General features: G+C 48.7%; 1 protein-coding gene across 1 annotated transcript in view; it reads left to right on the top strand.

Moving 5' to 3' along the window:
• Nucleotides 1–1,622: 1,622 nt before the first annotated feature.
• Nucleotides 1,623–2,500, top strand: part of LOC143292535 (innexin unc-9-like) — a 294,515-nt gene continuing 293,637 nt past the window's right edge. The window contains exon 1 of the mRNA XM_076602918.1: nucleotides 1,623–1,851. Within this exon, the coding sequence (XP_076459033.1) occupies nucleotides 1,670–1,851 (182 nt within the window). The 5' untranslated portion in view covers nucleotides 1,623–1,669. The remainder of the gene's footprint in view (nucleotides 1,852–2,500) is intronic.

The raw sequence follows: 2,500 nt of genomic DNA, 5'->3' as shown, positions 1-2,500 counted from the left end.
CGTGAGCTATGTTGGCAGAAAGTTGTATGGGGGGCCCCTCTTAGACTCTGCTGCCCACCCATCCACCCACCTCACCCCAACCCACCCCACTCCACTCCCCCTACCCTCTTAGCTTAGCTCTCAGTCCCCAGACTCTCGGAACCTGTATTTCCCTACTACCCTCTCTGTTCCTTCAGCCGGCTGCTGTGGGGTGGTGCCGTTCTCATTGAAAAATATCAGGGGGCTTCTGTTTCCATTCTGGCTGTATCCGATATTCTGCCGGCCGGCCGGCCGTCCCCCGTAAGTTAAGCCTGGAAGTCCTGGGAGTTCTAGAAAGCCGTTTCTGTCAGGGTTAATCTGCTGTATCATGTGGTCACGTGGTGTTGTTTTGCTGGAAATGGTGTGTCCACGTGTGTTTTAACGTTTGTCGAGAGTAGGGGAAATCTCTCTCTTCCCGGTGAAGCGTTTAAGAAGGTTTCGTCTTATTTTATTTCTTATATATATATTTTTTTTTTTTCTTCTTTTTCTTTTTTTTTTTTCCTTGTGAAAGCACACTTGATTTCTTTTTTTTCTGGTCGTCTAAACCAGTCTTCGCGACGACTCATCGTAGAAATTGTTGCGTAAGAGCAGATCTCCAAATCTTACCTGTCTTCCCCTCTCACCTCCCCCCCCCCACCCCCTACCCCAAGCCACCGCCACCCCCATTCGCTCTCTCTCTCTCTCTCTGTATGTGTCTCCCTATGTGAGAACGAGCTCGCTGACATCTTGAGCTCCATCCATCTCAGTGAAGGTGTAAAGCGGAGAGGCAGGGGGGGCTGACAGCCTCGGGAGGGCCTCAGTGAAGGAACGTAGGGTGCTTCTGATCATCTGAGACATACATGACGGGTGGTGCATTCCGCCTGGGTCGCCAGGCCACGTGCGGCAACGCGGCAACAACCTGAGAGTGGTGGTGGTGGTGGTGGTGGTGGTGGTGGTGGTGGAGGTGGTGAAGCAGAATTATTCACCTGGCGTGCTGCTGTTGTTGCTGGTGCTGCTCTCCCGGCCTGCTGCTTCTTGGAATCACCGCCGCTGGGCGGAGTGTTGCGCAAACCGTCCTGACGACAAGACACACAAGGTGGACTCAGACGCCGCGGGTAGTGTCCCTGTCTGTCCTGTGGAAGAGGTGGTGATGTTGATGGTGATGGTGATCGTGGTGATGATGTTGACGATGAGCAGAGTGATGACCTTGGTGACCTGATCTTTTTTTTTTAATTTTTTTTATTTATCTTTTTAAATAGCCTTGAAGATTTTGTTATTTGTGTATTTCACTGCAACACTTGGAACATGTTTGTCAGTGGTTTGTTGTAGATTTTTCTGGTTATCTACCGAATAGTCAACACTTACTTCTGTCTGAGAGAGAGAGAGAGCATAAAATAGAATGTATACATCCACAAAATAAATATATTCTTTTCTTTCTTTTTTTTTTCAAATTCACATTTTGCTTCCTCAGAGGACGAAAATAAATTCCATAGCAATAGCTTACCTGCTGCCTCGAAGAACTGAAAAACTGATCGGGGCAAGAAGCACACTCACAGCAGAACAAGTGTCTGCAACAAAAAGCAACTGAAGGACAAGGACCTAGCGGAAGTGCGCTGCTGACCAGGTTACATGCTGCGGCTGGGCCCAATCCGCACCCATCCAGGTCTGCACCATGCCGCCTATGGTTCGATTCTTTGGTGACTTGGCCGTGACGGGAGCCACCTCGCAGGGACGACGGGCCAGCATCCGGAGAGGTTCTGAGATCGGAGAGCGCCTGGAGAACACCATTCACCTGACCTCACAGTCCTCCACCCCTTCAACGTATGATACCGGCGTCGACTTCAACCCTCTACAGTGAGTAGGCCGTACTGTGACGTGTGCGTGTGTGGATCTTCTTCATGGGTGTGGAGTTGTAATTGTGTGTGTGTGTGTGTGTGTGTGTGTGTGTGTGTGTGTGTGTTGTGACGACGCTGTAGAGTTCTGTGTATGTGTCCTTGTCCAGTTCAGTGTGTTGTGGCGCTGTGTTTGTGACCCTGTACATATGTGTCACTGTAGTGTTCTGTGTTTGTGACCCCATAGAGTTCTGTGTATGTGTCACTGTAGAGTTCTGTGTTTGTGACCCCATAGAGTTCTGTGTATGTGTCACTGTAGAGTTCTGTGTATGTGTCACTGTAGAGTTCTGTGTTTGTGACCCCATAGAGTTCTGTGTATGTGTCACTGTAGAGTTCTGTGTTTGTGACTCTGTAGAGTTCTGTGTATGTGTCACTGTAGAGTTCTGTGTATGTGTCACTGTAGAGTTCTGTGTATGTGTCACTGTAGAGTTCTGTGTTTGTGACCCTGTAGAGTTCTGTGTATGTGTCACTGTAGAGTTCTGTGTATGTGTCACTGTAGAGTTCTGTGTTTGTGACTCTGTAGAGTTCTGTGTATGTGTCACTGTAGAGTTCTGTGTTTGTGACTCTGTAGAGTTCTGTGTATGTGTCACTGTAGAGTTCTGTGTTTGTGA

This window comes from Babylonia areolata, chromosome 18 (assembly GCF_041734735.1).
Source record: "Babylonia areolata isolate BAREFJ2019XMU chromosome 18, ASM4173473v1, whole genome shotgun sequence".
In the NCBI taxonomy this organism is placed as follows: domain Eukaryota; kingdom Metazoa; phylum Mollusca; class Gastropoda; order Neogastropoda; family Buccinidae; genus Babylonia; species Babylonia areolata.
The sequence above is the reverse complement of the archived record's forward strand: the minus strand, read 5'-3'. Positions and strand labels throughout refer to the sequence as shown.